The sequence below is a fragment of the Mya arenaria genome, chromosome 8 (genome assembly GCF_026914265.1).
Source record: "Mya arenaria isolate MELC-2E11 chromosome 8, ASM2691426v1".
NCBI lineage: Eukaryota > Metazoa > Mollusca > Bivalvia > Myida > Myidae > Mya > Mya arenaria.
In genome coordinates, this window is record NC_069129.1 from 74,626,243 (window position 1) to 74,646,569 (window position 20,327).

General features: G+C 31.5%; 1 protein-coding gene across 2 annotated transcripts; it reads right to left on the minus strand.

Annotated features, from left to right (window-relative positions):
* Positions 1 to 357: 357 nt before the first annotated feature.
* LOC128242469 (uncharacterized) lies at positions 358 to 14,999 on the minus strand. 2 transcript variants are annotated; one of them, XM_052959626.1, is made up of 7 exons: positions 14,875 to 14,999; positions 13,692 to 13,775; positions 13,362 to 13,418; positions 7,597 to 7,758; positions 3,906 to 4,087; positions 1,356 to 1,460; positions 358 to 1,216 (listed from the first exon to the last, which is right to left on the minus strand). In XM_052959626.1, exons 1-7 carry the CDS (start codon positions 14,921 to 14,923, stop codon positions 734 to 736), a joined length of 1,122 nt encoding a protein of 373 aa, XP_052815586.1. In that variant the 5' UTR covers positions 14,924 to 14,999; the 3' UTR covers positions 358 to 733. The 2 variants fall into 2 exon arrangements, with proteins under 2 accessions (XP_052815586.1, XP_052815587.1); XM_052959627.1 differs by lacking the exon at positions 13,362 to 13,418.
* Between the last annotated feature and the right edge of the window lie 5,328 nt (positions 15,000 to 20,327).

Genomic DNA, 20,327 nt, shown 5'->3' on the forward strand with positions numbered 1-20,327 from the left:
TATTTAGCCAAACATTATGCATTTTCCATCTTATTTAGCTTGTGTTCTTACTTTTACTAGTTTTATTATGCTTAATGTTGGTATTCTTTATTTTGTATTGGTTATCTAAATAAGTACTGTTTAAACCAAACTGATACTTGTGCAATCCAAGTTTTCCAAAATGAATGGAAATTATCTGGAATGGAAACGTTCATATAATACACTCACAATTTTGTTTAGTTCATAAATGTTTTGAATGGCGTCAAAATAGATACGAACACTGTTTTTCAATAAGTTCACTTCAGCAGATAAGAAATTTGTTTTTTAATTAAACCATAATTAAAGCGGTTATTGAAATTGTATAGACATGCACAACGTTGAAAATATTTATTAGAAGTACATAATATGTAGATAATGATATACAAAACAAGAATTCATCGTACCATAGACTATATAAATATAATACACTTAAGCATAGAATAACGTTTCACGTTTATACAAATGATTGATTACACGAAATATTTACATACATGTACATATTTCAAAATTTTCAAAATATTGATTTTCAATTTTATTTCACTTCAAAATGATTCCAAATGTATTTTTCATAGGTATACAAATAATATTCTTGAATGAACTATTAGCTTATCATAATACAAGTCTTCTCGAAATCTTTTTCTTAAAACAACACCTAGTGAGGACACCTAGTAACGCCGTATAGTTCCTGAATTTTAAAAACAATTATCATTTACAATCAATGGTTTATAAAGGTCATATACGGGTTCTTACTCCAGTGAATAGTATGTTCACTTATTTGTTTACCATACGATGTATACAGTAAGATACCGAGTGCTGATTGGTCATATCTATGGCACTCACCATACACATTGCCATATGTGTTACATTTTAAATACATGTCTGGATTCAAAACCGGTATCATGCAGCCAAGTTCAAGGGCACATCGAATCCAAGGCCAAAAAATTCGATGAATTACAAACGGATTCAAATAAAATATAATAAATCCACTCTGCAATTCGTTCAAATTTCGGAACCTGCATGGATGCGTGCTAAAGTATTGAAACATCGATGGTAACGTTCGTCGTGCAACAGTGCCGCCAGTTTGAGTGACAATTACGCCTTCTTTTTTTCCTGTGACAAGAAGTGTGTACAAATCGGCTTTTTTAAATCTGGTAGAAGAATCCATCCAAACAATAAATTTGTGATTCCTTGCGATTATCTGAAATGCAAAATTTCTAATACTTTAAGTTAATTTTATAAAAAAGACCTGGAATAAAATTCATCGAAAAATGAAATCTTTCAATTGTATAAAGCTATCGATTTTTCATTGGATATCTGTATAACAAATTTATAGTTACCTCAATAACTAACGGCTTGAAGGCATATCCCTTTAAATGCTTAACGTGTTCCGGATATTGATCGAAGTGAAACGTTTTTACTGTACAGTTACACATATTTTGCACCTAAAACGAAATTTCCAAAGCAGACATTTCATTGGATTGACCTATCTCAAAAATACATACAAAAAATAGTATTCTCATTTATCAATCCAGGTCGAGCACTTATTCCATATATACAATTTCTGTTTGATACACGTATATATATATATATATATATATATATATATATATATATATATATATATATATATATATATATATATATATATATATATATATATATATATATATATATATATATATATATATATATATATATATATATATATATATATATATTTATATATATTAATCAAACCAGTTGATGACACCTAGTAACGACGTTTTTGATTTATTATTGCCTTATTCTTCATTGTAATATTATTCATTGTTGGGAAAATACTACAGAATAATTTTTGCAGTTTCACAGAAAGTTGTAAACAAACAATTCAATTATCGTCATAAACAGGTTTAACAACTAGTTTAAATCCCCGGTAAACTTGTGCTCCAGTGAAATCATGTAGCACTGACCATTCTAAGTTTGTAGTCCCATCTTTTATAAAAAAAAAAGGTTTTTGGATGTGTATGTGGTCCATTTGTTGTGTTTTGTACGTTCTCTCGTTTAGTGTTTTTAACTCCTTCCTTGTGCCTATCAACAGGGTTTAGTTTATACCTTTGGCTTGTCTCTGTAGTTCCCATTGAGACAATGAATGTAATTCATAAAAAAAGCTGCTCATATAAATTGTATTATTTATTGTTATTTGAACTTGAATATATTAAGAACTCGATTAAAGACGAGTGCATGAGCATTGATAAGCCAGTTCGAGAACATTAAAATCTAAGAGATTGCATGAACAGCATTATATGGAAAGTCAAGATCTTAAAACTGTTCCAGACATTTGTCGTAAAATAGAACAGTGCAAGAGCGTTAAATATTGAGTCAATGCATTGGATTATTGTACAGTGCACGAGCGTTAAATAGTTAGTTTAAAAAGATTTCAAGCATAGCTTCTACAGTACTTTTAAATTACTTTTTAACTTCTAAAATGTGGATTCCGGTCAGGCATCAATATATATAATGATTCAACAAGGGAAGGTAATAAGTATAAATTTCTTTACAAAATATAGTTCAAAGTTGAACATTATAGAAAAGCATCAGATATGATTTTGTTAATAATAAAAAATTTGTTGAGAGAGAATTTGAATTAATACAAATTCGGAATATCGACTTGTTTGAAACAGTAAAATATCCTTTATTTCAATAATAAATCTATGTAAATCACAGCAAAGCATATAATAGAACAAACGTTTTAGTACATTCAATTGAAATGAGACGGCAGTTATGTAACACATTTTTTGTGTGTAATGTTTCGGTTTGTGTATGTTTAGATTTTATATATTTCGAAGATTGTTTGACTCGTAAAACAACAACGAACAAAACCTTTGATGACAAAAAAAGAATATTGCAAACTTATACGTCAATAAGTCTTTAACTTCTTAAGTAAGACAATCATTTAATGCTTGTTGCTTATATTTGGACATATGTATGATTTCCGGCCATCGGACTCATTTCACCAACATGAAGGAACTATAAAAAAGATATTAATTTGTATATCATTATTTATCATATTAAATATTTCAGTTTTTTTGCCATATTCGTCCTAAAAAGTAATAAAGGATCGTTTTAATAATACAATTAAACCTAACGGAAAATAATGGAAGCCTTGGTTTGACGACGAACATGTTTGAAGGCACAAGGTAAAACATAACTAATCTGAAAACTACATGTATAAGTCATTCAAACATAAACTCTGTTTAGAGGCTCAAGGTAACAGTCCAAATGACACTGCACGTAGGGTGATTTGTTTTAAGAGAACTACCAGATTCAGTGGCTGAGTATTATAACAACATAATGTTAGTACGGAGCAAAATTATATTTGTCTGCACACGGCGTCCACAAAACGGCTAAGCCAAACAGACATTTAAAATGACACAGAACGTACAAAACAACACAGATATACGACATACGCAATACAGACATACCACATGCAAAATAACAACGTTATATCACGCATTATTCAATATATATTGATTAGCATGTATTAAGTTGACTTTTACGGTAACGAACTGAATCCGACCATGATGATCCCTTTCTTAAGAAAAATAACACGTATTTCACTCTTATTTTCGGAAACGGGGTTAATTGTGGTTATATGGAATATTAAGTTGCTTTCATGTAAATATAGTTCTGGTTTGTACACTTTCGGCTGTAAAACAAAGGATTCAATTGAGCAGGAGCGAGTGACAACAATGAACTGAAACAGGCAGATTGGTCGTAAAGTGTATTTCTTATAAACAACCTTATCTTACTTGAAGTAATAAAGATAGATCAAGAATTGTTCTGGTATGTTTTACTTTTAAAGTTATAAAAGCTAGTGTCAACCTTGAGGTATTTACATAAAGACTTACCTGTTCTTCTTCCTTTTTAGATAGACCTAAATTAAAGAAATACAGCACCCATACTCTGTTTAAACGCTGCTGTAGATCATTAAAACTGTTAAACATTCCCATAACCTCTTGGAAATGATTTGATGATGCCGCGGTTACAAACACAGGTTGATAATCTAGTTTCTTAGAATTCCATTCCTTCGCTGTAAAAACAAGATATTATATCATCTTGAAATCGAATTAGTTTTTCATTGCCCGCCCGAGAGCAAAATTTTATGTGTGCTACTTGACTTTGATAGTGTTGCAATTTTGTTTTGCTGTGCATATTATTGAGGAACAAATATCGATAAAAACAACATGTTTAAGTTTAGATGGATGAGTTTAATTTTCAGGAAACAACCGACTCTATATCATTTTACAACGAAAGTCATCAATATATTTTCTTTATTTCTTTTTATGATTATCTGAAAAACACATGTAGATATAATTCGTTTAAGTCTTAAATATGTATACTACTGTTTCATTGTTTTAATATGAAGACATACTGAGTCACTTTATATGTTGATGTTTAAATGGCCTTGCGCAAGCAGTCATCAACACGGCCTTAACCCGGCAAAGAACTATGGAAGTACAGTCGGCAAACAAGCTGTTTCGGCCAAATACTGGCAATCGATTGAATTACAATAAACCTTTTGTCAGATATCACTGTTCGAAAGCAAGGGCGGTCCTCACTGTTGCTATAGTGTTTCATAAATATTTTCGTTTTGCCCATTATATATCTAAATATTCAAAATAAAATTGCAAAAATAGTATCATTCTTTCTCATGAGAAATTGAATAATGATAATTAAAGCGTGTACTTTGTTTCTTTTAATGTTTTATGTTTCATAGCAGATTTCTAATCGGTAGTGACATTCAATAAGTAGGGCGCTAATGTTTTACAACGCTATTGTAATATGTGCAATCAACTGTATCAAAGGGTTGGTAATTTTACGCATGTTGTTCTGTATTGTGTGGTAATGGACAACTTCCATCACTATTGCCGTATAAAGGGGGATATCATTGTAATATATTGTAAGTGCAGACAGAGTAAGCTACGCCGACTTGTCTCAGTTCTGATATTGAAGCTTATGTTCAGATTTAAACACGGAACATGGTATATTTGACGGTCAGGAGTTCGAATGTGCCTTAATACAGTGCCTTTTTTAGAGTATTGCCCACATGGCCTTTCCCTGTAGTTAACAGAGTAATTTTGACAATATAGTACAAATATTTACTGCAGCATGAAATTGTGATTGAAATTATACAAAACTCGAGCTTTGCGCTCGTTCTGTTGTTCAAGAAACTCTGGTAGTTGGCAGAAGTCAGAATAACTAAAACAATTAATCAACTAACATGACTCCTTTGTGACTTAAACACTTAATTAAATACATGTCGATTTGTGTTCAATTCGTAATTCACGTGAAACAGTATTAAGCAAAATGATCACTGCGTGAACATTGTGTTATCTGACTGTTATTTTATATTACTTTAAGTTTTATTTCCATCCTCTGTTGTTACACTGTTTGGCTTGACCAGTTCTAATTGTGCATTAGACAATAGTGCACTCAGCAAATACATATTTCTTTTCTATGTTACTCCCTAACAAGTAATGTAATAACTATGCATGTTTTAATCGAATATTCTTTTGTTGCACAATCAAGCATCAGCCTTTTAAGTTTGATTTTTCTACTTTGTTGCCTTTGACGAACGTTTGTGTTCTCTATATATATATATACACACTTAATTGATGTTGTCGCTTCTTTCAAAGCTAAAATGTTCTAACCCATATATAAGAGGTACGAACTTTTACAAACGTTTCAATTTCCAGAACGCATGACTGTTTTCCTGAAAATGAATCTATTCATTCTCGATACTTTTTTTTCTTTTCTCATGAAGGTTCAAATTTTACAAACCGTTTGAACACATTTCATAATTTCATATTGATGATTATTCTAAGTATTTTATTTTACTGATCGATAATCGAAAGCAAAACTCGTTTAAACACAAAAGTGAAATATATATTTACCATTTAATTGTTATGATTGTAACGGCACAAATAGCATTTACATTACTCTTTACTAGTTTTTAGATCAATGATAATTATATTAGTAAAACAATTGTTACCTGCCTGATCTAGTGCATAACTCTTTTACAATGCACGCTTTTGTTTTCTTTTACTAGGCCACTGTTTTTTGTATTGTTCGTTTAACGAACCCGCCGATCGAAAAAAAAATTCATAAGAAAAAACTATAAAAATCCCAAACTTTTTAATGAACTCCGCCCCGAATTTTACCTGTCTATTAAAACAAAACGTCGGGGAAGGAAAGACAACTCCTTCCACATAAATTTTACATCGTTTCTATAGCCAGTTGTCTATAAGTCATCAAATCGTAAGCGCTGATTTTTGTATCCAGATATAAACTTGGACAATAACGCTCGAAGACTGGTTTAGATAAAGCAATTTTTCGGACAACAAAATAGTAAATTCATTTGTTAAAATAGATGAAAAAGATACTGTCTCCGATATTTTTAACACAAGCATCCCCTTTAATACATTCGTAAAGAATGTATGTGGATATCGAACAGCTGGAAATGCAAGTAAACATGAAGGGAGATCATCATACCAATTGACATGCCGGGCTCCCTGTTGATACAATTCGGGGTCAAATTCATTGTCATAAAGGTTCTGTCAAAAACAGAGGAAGAAAACGTGCATTCTACAAAAACTGTCAATTCATTTGATATAATGATATCCACGACAAAGAAATGTGATTGGGTACCTCCTGAAAAATATTATTCTGGCGGTTTTTGACTCTGACTGAATGATTTTATTTGTGCCAGTGTCACGGACCTATTATATTCCGTGTTCGAGCCATACCAAAAAATGCTGTACATAAAAAGTTCGAAAAAGTTTTTGTTTTCTTTTATTTTGCTGTGTATAATCCTGGAAAGAAAAGTGTGCCCTCCTTTTGGATTTGAACCACAACTACCGGAGGACTAGCATTGTCATCTAGTAACAGGATTCAGACTCATGGTTTGGTCTTAATGTTGTTTGAAAGTCATTTTGGGACCAACTTGAGCTAACTTGTGTTAAGAATGTGAACAGTGTTATGATTGCGAACAGTATCTAGTCAGTATTACCAGTCATGTGATAATTCATGAATATTCATTTATATAAAACTTTTGTTAGGAGTGTGAACAGTAACTTGTCAGTATTTACTTTCATGTAATTATTTCAATGAAACTTTATACTAGTAATCAATATTGAACTGCTGTTAAGATTTAATGATGTGGACACTATTCAGGCAGTAATTGTTCAGTAACTGGAAGAAAACTATTTAATAATGCACAAAATGGTAAGATTCAACCCTGTTTGGTGTTTAAAGTATTAAAGTATTTATAAGGAGCTTAACTAATGTCTCATATTTTACCAAAAAATAATACAAGATTTTGAAATTTTACTTTTTATTTTATTTCCTCCTCCTACTAACATATTCAATCATGACGGTTCGTTCAATAAAAAATAAAAGGCCCTATATAATTAATAGATATCAAGCTTTTGTTTTCAGTTATGAAATGCCAACATGGATACTATTTTACCTATTTCAAATAGCTGTTCCATCTTCTCTTACATTGACATATACAGGAACAAGATAATGCTTATATCGTACCTTTGACAAACTGTTCAAATTCTGTAATTCTGGGTTGATTGGCCTTTGAATTGTTCCACATTAGCTCATCATCGTTCCAAAATCCGTCCGGGCATTGCAAATCGGCAATAGCTGATAGCCGTTGAGGCAAGGTAATATTTACGACGAGGCTGTCTGTATATTCTGAATAATAACATCAAAGCAAAATTTGAACATAATACAGTAAATAAATAATTTTGTAAACATAATAGACAACAAACAAGCAAAACATTTCAGTTTGCTCGAAATTCCAATCTACAGAATGTCAGCTCTCAGAAACAACTATTAAACTATATACAATTTCTAGATAAAAGATATTTATGGTATTTGTTGATTTTATTTGACCAGTGTATTGGACAAATATTTTCACGAGTGGCGAAGCCACGATTGTAAATGTAGTATTATATGATCACGATTGAAATAAAATACGATCTTACACCGAAATCAATCAGTTTTCTGTTTCTTTTATAGTTAATTTTGGTATTTATTATCATTGAATACCCACACCGCTGTTTTCTACACCGCTACCCGAGGGACGCCCCTCACGCAATGTTATAGTTGATGACGTAACTGACAATTTTCTATTTCTTGGATAAGGAGTTATTGAAATTTTAGTTTTATAGTTTATTTTTATTTCGTTTAAGTGCAAACGTTTTATGAACATTAAACCATGAACTTTTATCTATGCATATATACTCCTAATAATAACAGTTAATGCTTAAAAAGCGATTTCAAATTATACCAGGCTAAATACTTACCGAAATATCACGCCACAATTTATTGAATGAAAAAGTGAAATGTCGAACATGTTAGAAAATTGCGGATAATCATTGGATCAAAACATGATTCATAGTTTTAAAATTCGTTTTATGATACATGAGTATTCAGGCATCCGTCACAGTCAGAGATCCGTCTGGTTCGCATGAAGACGTGTTGTTTCCGGGTAATAAGTGAAGAACACCTAGGATGTTGACGCATTTTAGGCGTAGGTAAGAGAATTATCAGTTATTATATTACTTGTTGTGTTAAATTTCAGAAAGTTCGTATAACGTTTAACAACGATTAACAGTTCAAAATATATATTAACACTGATATAACATCGAATCAGTTGTTTTAATTTGTAATTTGTTTTATTTGTAAGCAAATGTTCGAACATTCAGTTTCAAAGTCCAATACAACGTTTGAAAAACAGGAATACCATTTTTCTTCGAAAATATAAGTTGTTTATTTCCGAATATATATTAAAATTTAACATATGCAACCTTTTTTAAATTTCATTTTTTTTGGCAACATTTAGTGGTTAAAAAGTGACGTATTTAGTTTTGATCAAGGGGAAGTAACTACAATGGATGCTAAAAGTAGTTCTTAAACTTGATATATTCACTCCTTAGTAAGCAGTGAAAATATCATATTGATATGTTTTTTACTTGTAATGGAAATATAATGACTATATGAGTAAGTACTTCGAATTTGACATCAACAATTGGACTTCTTAGTTTTATAATAGTATAACATTATTATTCAATATTTAGTAGGTGCTTGCGAAAAAAGAGATCATGTTTACTTCTATTTAAAACAGAAACAGTGATGAAATATGTAAGCAGAAACTCAACATAATGTCATTAAATAATTATAGTGTTTGAGATAACTGCAAACTTATGAGTAAGAACAAATTGTACAAACATACATTATGCTACCAATAAAATCAAAGTAAAACATTCAAGATCATTTGGTCTTAATTTATAACAAAACTTCTTATTAATAAGTCATTTCCTAACTCAAGTCACATTCCTTATTATTTATTTCTGTAGTCATATGAAATAAAAAAAATAAACAAAATACATTATTTCTATTGCTCTTATTGAAATAAAAAACTTATATTAATGTCATAACAACCTATTCATTTCTGTTCATTTGACTTTGAAAATGTAAAGAACTTGACTTAAGAAGTTTTATGAAGACGGCCCCTGATATTTCATAAAACAATAACATGTAGTTTAATACTCTTGTGAAATTAGCAAAATGGTTTGATGTATCATCAATTTAATGACATTTCAAACAATTTAATTAATTATATAAGGGAGATGTAGAAAAGGTCAAGTAAAGTTATAATATGTCCATTTTTATAGTAAAATAATAAGTGATGTTTGCTTAATAACGGATATATTCTGAATAACTGAAGTCAAAATTTAACAACGGTCTATTAAGTCCCAGCAAATTCATGAACTACTAAAACAGTGGTACGCATTTATCATTAAAGAATACATTATTGATCATTGTAATAAATTTTAATTATATGAAACTCAGTGCATCATTTCTATGACAAGTTGAAACTGACTATAAATTTCTTAGTAGTGGAAAACAGCTAAATGGACGATGCCATTAAATTATATTCAAAGTGATTCTCTGTATTTAGGTTTAGCAGGTATAATGTCTTGTCAGTTTAATTTAACTTTGGAGAAATATCGATTTATTGTGCCTTATTACTAGCATATCATTGCAATGAAGAGTTGCATGTGTTTTAATGAATCAGCCACGGAAGGAGCTTAAAAATACTTTGTACTATTTTGTTGAATATTCACCATGTTGGACCAATTTAATGAAGTTTGTCCATAAATTTGCTTTTTGCATAGATATTATAAAAATGAAATGTGGAAGTAATTTTTTTTCAAAATGATACCTTCAATCTGACAGCTGTGCGGGAAATCTATTGCATTATGGGGCAGTTAGGTAAAATTTACCGCAGGTAAAATATTACCAATACCATGTAAATTTACCGCCTTGGTAATTTATTGTTTACAGCGCATTTAATGGCTTGGTAATACTACCACGGAAATACCGGTGTTTTCTATACCTTGCAAATTATTTATCATTGTTTGTACAATTGGCTGCAGGTTGATAACGGCTGCGCTGAGTGATATTTGCTTGATTCTTGGACTCCATTTCATTGATAACCTTAAGTAATAATCTTTTCATACTACATTAAAAGCATCTTTAAGTATATGTCGATAGGATACAAACACAAATATATGAAACCAATAAAATGAATTCCTATCTAAGGAAAAGGGATTAAAAATAAGCAGAAACTCCAATATCAGTATTTAAACACAATTCTAATCACATAAAAACAAAGGTATGTATAAAACTATATAAGAGTCTAATCCGGTTTATCATCAAGGAAACTATCAAGAATAGCTTTATTGTGTATTTTGATTCTCTGCTTACGCAATGTTATTGTATATTTTGGAGCACAAAGTCAAAAAATAAAGACATATTGCCTCACTTTCCATTAGCATTTTGAACTTAACAAGTCGAATAACCCTTCAGTTTCTTTAACACGGATAAAAAACAACCTCTTCACATAAAAGATACGTATAAAAAAGTTAAATAAAAATATCAATGCCATCCTATTGTTTTGAACAAAATGAATGTGTAAGTGAAAATCCCCTTTATTAATTATTTCAGGTAAAGGCAACGTCCATTTCGTCAGATTAAAAAACTTTATCATATATGGATCATTTATGGTCCGAAAAGATTCTGTAAATATGTCTATGTTAATGTTTCGGGAGTTGTCCTTTGCGTTGCCGTCTTTCAACACCTTCCAGTAATTGTTGGCATATTTTTTGAAGCTATGCCACTTTTCTTACGACTTCATTAGATTCGTAGCAGCCTGTAAATGCTGCAGTCCTCAAGTTCTCAGATGTGAGCCAAGTAGTTCGCAAAGCCAATAAAGGTTGTGTTATGTTGTTGATTAAATCTAAAACGCCAGTGTTTGACATCATCAGATATTGATTTTATTTTCAATTTCAATGGTCTAGTTAAACACAATGAATAAAGAAGATATCTCTCCACGTTTTTATCAGAAACCAAATAGTCCCGTAAGGTAAATCTAATTTTGAATCCTCTCGGAATTCACAGTTATGAGTTGTCCAAATATCAGTTTTAAAGTTATTTGTGTAATGATGCTCGATTTTATTTTAATTAATTCGACAAACTGAACACATTTCGGTACCAACATGACATGTGCATGTTGTTTCCAAAATGTTTCGAACGTGTTGCGGACGAACACATATCAGGTCGAGTGTTATTTACTGACACCGGTCAAAATTAATCAGAGATCATGTTGGGTTTAACGACAACAGCTTAACAAACACTTATCATAGAAATGACAAAAAGTCAGTAGAATAGGACTCAACCTCACTCTGTTTTTTTTCAGAAAGCTGTTAATAATTATACTTCTCACCTTGAGTAAGAACAAATAACTATGTTCTATTACGACATATACTTTTTTCACACACGTTATTGTTTTAAGATAATATGTCCGCACTTATAATCACTTTGATAAATGTCTTTTCGAGCTGATGCTATTTTCAGTTATTGTTGGTTTTTACTCAAACTGTTAAAACTATTCTAATAACCGTCAAACAATGCAACAGTTAAACAACATTATTTATCTGATATCGCTTAAAGCTGCACTCTCACAGATTGAACGTTTTGACAACTTTTTTTATTTTTCGTCTTGCGAAAATCCCTGGAAACCAGTTATATGAGACTGCTGACAAAAAATGAGATCGCAGATTTTTAAAATTAAGTTCAAAAATGGATGTTTCATGCATTTTTATTAAACCGTTAGTAACGGTTAAAGCCATAAAACATTAATTTTCAAACAATATGAAAATCTGCGATCTGATCTTTTGTCAGCAATCTTTTATCATTATTTTTCAGATATTTACTTTTTTGCAAAAACGGTACATCTGTAAGAGTGCAGCTTTAACGTCCAAGGTTCAAGAGATAGTAGTAAGCGCGCTTGAGTAATCAAATGGTTGACGAATCAAAACGCTGATATTTTTTTCTCTAAAAAAGGCATTTTACGAAGAATATTGAAAAAATAATTAATATGTGTTTAGTTAATGGGTATTAATAATGGTGAATAGAATAGTAAGGGTTGTTCAATACTGCTAAGTAATGCGCTTCAGACAAGGTATGCGATACACAGGGCAGGTATATTCTACTAAATATAGACATATATGATAATACGTTCACTTTAGTGAATTTATATGCTCCAAAATATAAAAGAGAGTGGAACTACTTTTATTGCAAAATATCAAATATAGTACATGAAAATAGTTCAGAAGTTAAGATCATAGGAGGGGACTATAATGACACGTTAACCATTACCGAAAGTATACGACCGTTTAAAAAGTGAGATAGCGGAACCGCTAAAAAAATATCAAAACTTATTAAAACCCCTAAAATGTTTGATATTTGGAAACCATTTAATGTTGATCAAAACAGTTCACATTTGAGCGTAAAAATGACATTGAGAAAAGCAGAACAGGCTGTTCCACAGAGATAAACCAAATAAATTAGACCGGCAATAATACAAACAACCGACCATATGGCTATCTCGCTTAAGATTAAAATTCCAAATAAACGCGAACCTGGGTACTGGACATTTAATAACTCCCTTCTGGAAAATAATGAGTACACAACTAGTTTAAGTTATCTTTTAAAATACAGTCATTCGACAAACTATTACACCAGAAATAAAATAGGAACTAAATGCAAAAAATAAATCAGAAATAAAACGATTGCATATTCATAACAAATTTCAAGAAATTGCCATAAGCACTTAAATAAATTAGAAAAATATCTTTAAAGCTTATATGAAATGAATGACCAAACATCAGATGATGAATTAAACACAATAATAAATCATTAATAGACACACATTTAAATTATAATACCTGTAAGTACATTTCCATCCCTTGCATTTGGATCCAAGCGAATTGAATTAGCGACAACTACAAAATGATCAAGATTTGATCGGACACATGTATTTGATTGATCTCGTGAAGATAAATAAGTTTGATAAGTAAAAGACATACTGCAGATTCTATGCTTAAAATGGCATTAATACTGTCAACATCGCTTGATTTAACATTTTAATAAGAAATAGACAAAACAGCGATCTAATCAGATTTATATTTGGTGCGTTTATTAAGAGGTCAATAAAACAAAAACAATGACAAAATAAACAATCGTTTAAATACTATTCAGCAAAGTATAATGTTTACCTGAGTTGGTCGTTTTTTTATTCAAGCGAATTGAATAAGCGCCATCTAATCGTGCCTTGACTGCGTACAATGTGTAAAGTAACCCTATTAAAGATGAAAAACATTTAAACATATCATAAACATTAATGCCGAAGTGTCCAACGTTACTGTCGATCTCATGCAGTTTTTTGTTTGTATTGGATAAGACTAAACATGAATTTTCTTTACCTTATCACATTGAGTTACACAGCTTACGATTCAGTATATGAACTCTCCTTACTCCGAGTACCTTTTTTATTTTTCATCACTCAGTCGGCATTTGCAAGGGTTTTTACTGAATTTTCTTTAGGAATGATATACAGGTCTTCTTTCTACATAAATGAAATGCCTTAAAATATGTGTCTATATCTTAAATGTTTATGAATATGTGTTAAGTTACCAGAAAAGAGCTTCTGTTAACTTAGTCAAAATGATTTATTGACAACATTTAAATGTTCAAAACTACGTTTGCCTCATAGATTACATTCTTAAAGTGACATTACTATGAAACGCTGATTAGTAAGTTGTAACCGATATAGGCCGTATATAAGTTATTACGGACTTGCATGATATGTATTCCACTCTTTATTGACTAACTTATACATATGACTTTAACACTGTAAATCTAATTTAGAAACAAAATCATGAATACGTTCGATCGAATATTTTTAACCTGCGTATTCAAGCATAATGATATTGGTCGGATTTAAACATTGTTTAATTGTGAAATTATGTTGACTAAAATACAGGACAAAAGTGCAACACATTCGTTCAAAATGTTTGTTTTTTGTTATTCAATTTAACAACCAATAACTACTTCCGGACCGCTGCATGCAGCTTTCAGACCCTGCTGTGTGTTTTCAGTTATTAACTATAACGCTCGTTAATATCCACCCTGCTTTTCGACCAATACTTAGATACTTCATTGCTCAACCGTTAAACGGAAATTATTATCGTTAAAATAAACGAGTTAAGTTTTGAAGACCAATTTATGACATGAGTGAGTTCATTACATTGACAAACAATATCATAATTTTAGAGAATACATTATTTCGATACGACTTGCTAGGTTATTCCTATCGCAACCCAATATTCTTTTAACAACATGTTCATATGAAGTTTGAATGATATTAAAACTTATACATGAAAACAAGCCAGTACATACCTGTAAAAATCACAATTATATATATGGAATATTTCCAACGCAACGGCATTATTGACTGGCAGTGTCTACTCTAGTGTTGTGTAATTAGAGTACACTTGGGATATCATATGTCATCCGTATTGGAATGCTTGGAACACTTTAATCTGTTTTCATCAGCAAGGTATTCAATTTCACTGTCCGTTTTCCGTATAACCTTTCTCTTATCTGACATTCGCTTTGTAATTGTCTATTTAGTTAATTATAATTATCATCGGAGTCTTTACTGCCAGCGCCGTGTCCAAGATATACTCCTCTAAGTAAGTTAAGGACCGGAAACTAAGAAGGCTTTGTTTTATATGTGTTTATTAACAACGACCAGACAAGTTTTGCAAATGATACCGCATTGTCACTAATACACAGGTGTAATGTTTTGCTTTGGACAATAGCAATAATAAACATGAACGCAATTAATAGTCGTGATAACCACCAAAAATCGAGTGATAACATGTGAATGCGCGAGGTTATTATATTGATATATTATATGTTTCATAGAAACTACTATTCTTAACCAAGTGTTAATACCAGGTGTGTCCACAACGAGCTTCAATAAGTTTTGTGCACCTAAATCGGAAACACCAAATGAACGTTCTAATCTGTGGACAAGGGACACGTGCCCACTCCTCAATAAGTTTGACAGAACTGAATGTTTCTGGTATGTTCTAAACCCTCACTTTCAATGTATGTGTTGACTACCAGAGCTCGGTGTTGGCGAGCGTATCAACCATAGACACAAAGTCGTCGCCTTTAGGACCATCAAATGGCCTTATAATTATATTGTTTTGTCGCGATAACAAACCGCGGTTAAAGAATCTTTACGGAACACATACATGTGTGTAGATCAACCATATGACAACCAACCCATCCAAGACAATTACATAAAGACAACCGTGACGCTCGTGTTTTTGCCTCCATTCACGTCTCGGGCCGCCATTGAACTAAACACAGAATTAAGACTCGTATGTAAAAAGGAATTACTTGAGTCTGTGATGTCTAATACATAGGTGATCATCGGAAAAATCGGATCTTAGTATTTGTTGACTTGGTGTGAAACAGCAGTCCTGTTAGCACAAAAAATGGTGCCATGAAGTATATTTCTAAGGAATTGTTCACACATGCGAACCTAAAACACCTCCAAGAAGTGTGTGTTTAGCGTTTGTGCAGATTGGAACGTGCCTATTTGGGCAGTTATAACATTATAACGGTCATTGCGGACCGTTGTCTTTCGCGAATGGCCAGTTCAGGGAAATTATACAACAAAGCAGATTTCTAGGTACCTTTGCCGTAACCGGCCAATCACTGTATGGTTTTCGTTGTACTGACATGCGACGTTTCTTTGGCTCTGTCCAATCGAAAGCCTCCCAATGATTTGTTGCATTTTACCCTAATTTAAATGTCTTCGAACGTGCATTATAAGTAAAAACACAGATGCAATTTTATTCAAACATCCACGCTAACAAAAAAGTAAAATAAATGAATGTGAATATTCAAATCGTACTAATCAGTCCACATGTTGGGTAACACACGATCAATTTTGGTTAACATGAAGACACTTTTATTAAATGCATATAAACGCAAAACATATCACTTCGTATATGGGTTACTTCTTGTGGACCTTAGATCATTTTATGAGTATATATAACGTTCATTTCAACAAGTAAATAGATTTGTACCTTTAGCCATCAACCAATTAGATTTAAAACGTCATCATTAGTACAGCTCGCTCAGTTGACAGTTGCATCAGAGTGCATTTTAAAGGCTTAGCTCCACAATACAGACGTTGATTATTGATTGAACAATTGCGCTACAATATAATTTGGCACCAACATATTCAGCACTTAGTCGACTCGGAACCATAACGCTTAATCAATTTGGCACATTATTCGAATTATCTTTATGCGTCAATAAATATTAGAATTAAGTGATCATTTAGATAAAATTAAAACTCAACATTTCTCCTTTTCAGTCGTAATAGGGTTCGTTATTTCAACACAACTACCTTTTAACAAATGATAAGACCATCCAATAAGGGTAGCATGTATTAATTTCCCGTCATAACAAAGGCTCAAGATAACTGACATACGTACATCTGATCTTTTTTGTCGATACAAACTGTTTGTTTGTTTTGTATCTGATCTTAACATCTAAATTTATTGCATTAGTTTGATTTTAACAACAATTTTATATAAACGTTTATACATTTGTTCATTTGAGAATAATTTGCTTCTTACTGTTTTTGCTAAACTAAATGTCAGTAAAATGCGTACACTGTGTATTTAATTATTATAACAAGTAACGTTCATTGTCAAAATTTTAATTCGATGTTTAAAAGCAATTCATTAATATTCAAATTCATTTGCAAAAACAATTTTGAATTCAATAAATAAACGTAAACATTTGTAATAATTGGAGCTTGACTTTTACTTCCCTCTAGGCGTAAGTTTCTTCGTGTAACTAAATTGTAACACTAAATGTATGTGAAATAAATGGGTATATAACAAAGTTAAGATTAATTTCTCTATTTTGATATATAAGATTTTTTTGACTTTGTAAGTAAATAAGAATAAAAGTTAGCGAAAAGTTGGTAGTTAAAACCCTAACAGTTATACTGAAATGCATAATTTCTTATTTTATAAAAAATACAAAATACATAGGTTTTTTTCTTACAAAAAACAACAACAAAAAACAGAGCAATGATTACACGTTGTTTTATTACATTAATTTAATATTTCGTGACATACTATTATAATGTAAATTGATTTATAGGTACATAAAACGTGATCCTCCGATACGAGTTTTCAAATGGGACGATACACACTTCCATCGACTTTTGAACATGCTGATTTGCTAATTTCCCCGTTCAACAGGCATTGCAGTTCTACGTCTATATCCATGTACACTGTTATCGGTTATTGCGAGACAATATGTACTCAAACACTGTATTTTGCGTCCGACTGTCTCGGCCTTACGCTGCATCAATGGCACAAAAATTTAAAACTGCAATTTGCTGCGACCCGCTATACCGTTAATCCGTCTATGCCATTCTTTAAGTGTATATATTGGTATTCTAATATTTACCAAGATTTATGGCAAGCGATCGTTAGTTTGTTTTATCTTTTTGTTATGTTACGGCACTACATCAAATTTTCATTATAATTGCACATACTCGTAAGTTGGTGCAGATGAACGTTTATGCTACAATTGTCGACGATATATTATGTCTGCGTTCCTAACTTTAAGCCGTTGTTTTTTCTGTTTGTTAGATAGCTGTGCAATAGTTAACATAGAGAGAACATAAAGGTCAAGCTTGTTCTAGATTAAATTATGAATCAGGCTGTCGAATACTTTTGAGTGGTCCATAAGAATTTTACATATACGTTCTCATTAAGGGCTTTATTCAAGTCTTTCACCAGCCTATTAAGGTACTTTTACAACTGCATTGTATATGTATTTCTGAAAGCTGCCAGCAAAGGATGAAGTCTTTTTTTCATCAAAATGACTTTTCAGGTGCTCGCTTAAAACCCTTTATTATAATCTTGACATTAATGGTAAAATACTAACTGGTCTTATATCTTTCTCGAAAGTAGAGGTTGTCTGTGCTTGCATTATGATCTCATTGGCTGTGTTTTGGATGGAAACTTTAACGAATCTTCGAAAGCAATGATTACTATTAGATCTATTCCGTTTGTTTTTTGTTTAACCTATCAATATATTTTTCAACTGGCGCGAAATAAAAATCAGGTGGTATTGGACAAACAGTCTTTATTTTGTCAATACTATGGTGTTTATCTTTAAGCTGAGTTCCAGATAGTCCAATATTTCCCGCATTATTGATGTGAAATAGTTCATTTAATTTTTATTTGATCCGAAACCATTTTTTTCTCATTCCTTTTTGAGTATTTTTTGATTAACGGATTTACTTTTAGGTTTTTGTGTGAGGTAATTTTAGGTCAGAATCTTGATATTTTGACCCTTGACTACATAGTGTTTAGAATTTAACATATATAGATTCTCTTTCGACTTTGATTGTATGTGTTTTTTTAACTTTGTCTAGCTTTAAACTGTTTGCCAATTTCAGATGTCCTTTACATGTGTTTCTTGCTTGACGATTCTTGTTTACGTTTACAGTATAGAATAGAGTTGATTTAGAGTGATAGATTTACTCTTCTGATTTTCTGTTTATATTGGAATATGGTGATAATAGAAGAAGTCCAACTTCAACACAAATTATCTTTAAATGAAATTTATGAGGTTTCATTATTTAACAATTTGTATTGAAATTAAACTTCTTTAATAATCACCATATGTACTTTATTAAGAAGTCGTTGGTATCGGTATAGATCCTTCACATGGATTTAGAACTTTGGCGCAGAAAAATAGAGGAAATGGCTGACTTCCAAATAAGGAAAGCAACTCATATGCGTTTTCTGGAAAACTGCATATCAGAAAACGTAGCTCCAACTGGTCTGAGGCTAAAACTACAAGTACAAGTTGGAGATAATGGTCATCTACAAGCTGTTGACAGAGTGCTTAACAAGATGTCTTTGGTCGCAGAAAATCATCAAAGGCAGCTTCATACCTCCAATGGTAAAATGCTTGATCTTGAAACACAGTTTATAAAGCTCATAAACAATGAACTTGTGGCAAAAAAAACATTACACAAGAAATCTATAAACATGTTGACACCTAGAAAAATGCAATTGTTGCAAAACAAGAGAAGAAGCTTATACAATGTGTTAAAGAGCGCGACTGAATTGAAAAAAAAAAACCTTTTCCAGAGACATCTCCGCCAGAACAATGCACAAGTAGTAGGGAAAAATTTCAAACCAAAAAAGGAAATGGTTCATTCTTTCGAAAATTGCACCAGAAAAACGCTTAAAAATACTGATAAGCATTCAAAAAATCGCGCACTCCCCGGTCACAAACAAGACCAGCTACAGCGAAGCCGTACAAATGGGAAGACAACAACAGTAGCAACAAAAGCAAAGGCAACAAAAATATCACCAACACCAACAGCAAAATAATCAACAAACCAACCATCATCAGCAACAACAAATACAAACCAGAAATACCAACACCCCAAAACAACACTGGAGAACGGTTACGAAAAAGAACAAAAATCAGCAAGACAAGGAAACCCGGTCATCAATAAGAGAGAGATTAATTCCGTGCCTACGAAATCTAAAAGAAACAGGAGATTCGTCAGGCTATAAAGCAGAAGGAAATGAAAAAAATATAGAAAAAAATAAAGAAATTGAATTTTTTTTTTTTATAAATATCAGTCAAATATATGACCTGAAGAAATTTAGGCATTCAAATATCTCCTAAAAGATAAAAAGATCATAGTAAAAAAGGCAGACAAGAGAGCTACTACTGTCATTATGAATTGGACTGGTCATACAAATAAAGTAGACAGA

What these genes read in the sequence shown, in the direction of transcription:
- LOC128242469 (XM_052959626.1), bottom strand. Translation starts at nt 14,923, where the DNA reads ATGCCGTTGCGTTGGAAATATTCCATATATATAATTGTGATTTTTACA. An exon ending in TAAAAAAACGACCAACTCAG is followed by an intron (nt 13,419 to 13,691) that starts GTAAACATTATA and finishes ATCATTTTGTAG; the next exon opens with TTGTCGCTAATTCAATTCGC. An exon ending in TCAAGCCGTTAGTTATTGAG is followed by an intron (nt 1,217 to 1,355) that starts GTAACTATAAAT and finishes TTTGCATTTCAG; the next exon opens with ATAATCGCAAGGAATCACAA.